We start from the raw sequence: 1,502 nt of genomic DNA on the forward strand, positions 1-1,502 counted from the left end.
CTGCGGGTCTCTCCTGGTGTCCTGACAGCTTCTGGATCAGGACTTAGAGACTCCACAGCACAGGGTTCAGGCAAAGTCCTAGTCTCCAGTGTATGAGGTCAGGGCTGGGGAAGCCCAGGGCTGGGGATTCCCCATCTCCCCAGTTTCACTTCTGCTCCTAACCTGGGTCAGGTGCTTCTGTCAGGACACTGATGACGCACCTACAGGTCTCACACCCAATGGGTGGCGCGTTCCTGGGGAACCAACCAGCTTCTCGGAGACAAAGTCCACAGAGCTAGCAGAACTCAGATGCCCCGGAAGCCAGATAGGATTGGTTGGCTTGGTGCGCAGTGCTCCTGCTGCTGGCGGCCGCCCTGGCCCCGACTCAGACCTGTGCGGGTGAGTGCGGGGTCGGGAGGGAAACGGCCTCTGAGGGGAGGGGCGGGGGCGGCACCCGGGTAGCCTCGTCCCTGTGTGGCTTTTCTGATCCTTCACCCGATCTCCACCAGCATCTCCAGCCCCGCGTCCTGCTCCCCTCCAAGCCCGCGCACCCGCCGGGGTCCTGGGAGGAGGTCGGGGTCTCACCACGTGCCGCCCCCAGGCTCACACTCGCTGCGGTATTTCCACACCGCCGTGTCCCGGCCTGGTCTCGGGGAGCCCCGGTTCATCTCTGTTGGCTACGTGGACGACACGCAGTTTGTGCGCTTCGACAGCGACGCGGAGAATCCGAAGATGGAGCCGCGCGCGCCATGGATGGAGCAGGAGCGGCCGGAGTATTGGGAGCGGGAGACACGGATCGCCAAGAACAGGGAGCAGATTTCTCGAGTGAACCTGAGGACCCTGCGCGACTACTACAACCAGAGCGAGGGCGGTGGGTGACCCAGGGTCGGATGTCACAACCCCTTCATGTCCCGACAAGGAGACCTGAGATGGAAAGTTCCCAGGCCCCAAGTCCGAGGTTCGGGAGCAGAACCACAACCCAGCACTGGTTTCCCTTTCAGTTTGTAGGTGTCCGCTCGTGGGCGAGTCCGGCAGAACACGGGAGGGGGGTCAGGGGGTGCTGACCGCGGGGTCCCGCAGGCTCTCACACTTACCAGCGGATGTCTGGTTGTGATGTGGAGTCCGACGGGCGCCTCCTCGGTGGGTACTGGCAGTACGCCTACCATGGCCAGGATTACATCGCCCTGAACGAAGACCTGAAAACGTGGACGACAGCAGACATAGCAGCTCAGATTACCAAACAAAAACTGGAGCAGGCTGGTGTTGCAGAAAGAGAGAGGGCCTACCTGGAGGGCAAGTGCGTGGAGTGGCTTCGCAGATACCTGGAGCGCGGGAATGTGACGCTGCTGCGCAAAGGTGCAGGGGCACTGGGCAGCTCCTCCCTCTGCCCTCGGGCTGGGGCTCAGTCCTGGGGAAGAAGAAACCCTCAGCTGGGGTGATGCCCCTGTCTCAGAGGGGAGAGAGTGTCCCTGGGTCTCCTGATCCCTCATCACAGTGACTGCACTGACTCTCCCAGGGCTCAG

General features: G+C 62.5%; 1 protein-coding gene across 1 annotated transcript in view; it reads left to right on the top strand.

Annotated features, from left to right (window-relative positions):
- Positions 1–308: 308 nt before the first annotated feature.
- Positions 309–1,502, top strand: part of LOC110288770 (H-2 class I histocompatibility antigen, Q9 alpha chain-like) — a gene marked incomplete at its 5' end in the record, with an annotated part of 4,547 nt that continues 3,353 nt past the window's right edge. The window contains 3 exons of the mRNA XM_029473890.1: positions 309–378; positions 581–850; positions 1,060–1,335. Of these exons, the coding sequence (XP_029329750.1) occupies positions 309–378; positions 581–850; positions 1,060–1,335 (616 nt within the window). The remainder of the gene's footprint in view (positions 379–580; positions 851–1,059; positions 1,336–1,502) is intronic.

This window comes from Mus caroli, unplaced genomic scaffold (genome assembly GCF_900094665.2).
Source record: "Mus caroli unplaced genomic scaffold, CAROLI_EIJ_v1.1 scaffold_20463_1, whole genome shotgun sequence".
Lineage (NCBI taxonomy): Eukaryota > Metazoa > Chordata > Mammalia > Rodentia > Muridae > Mus > Mus caroli.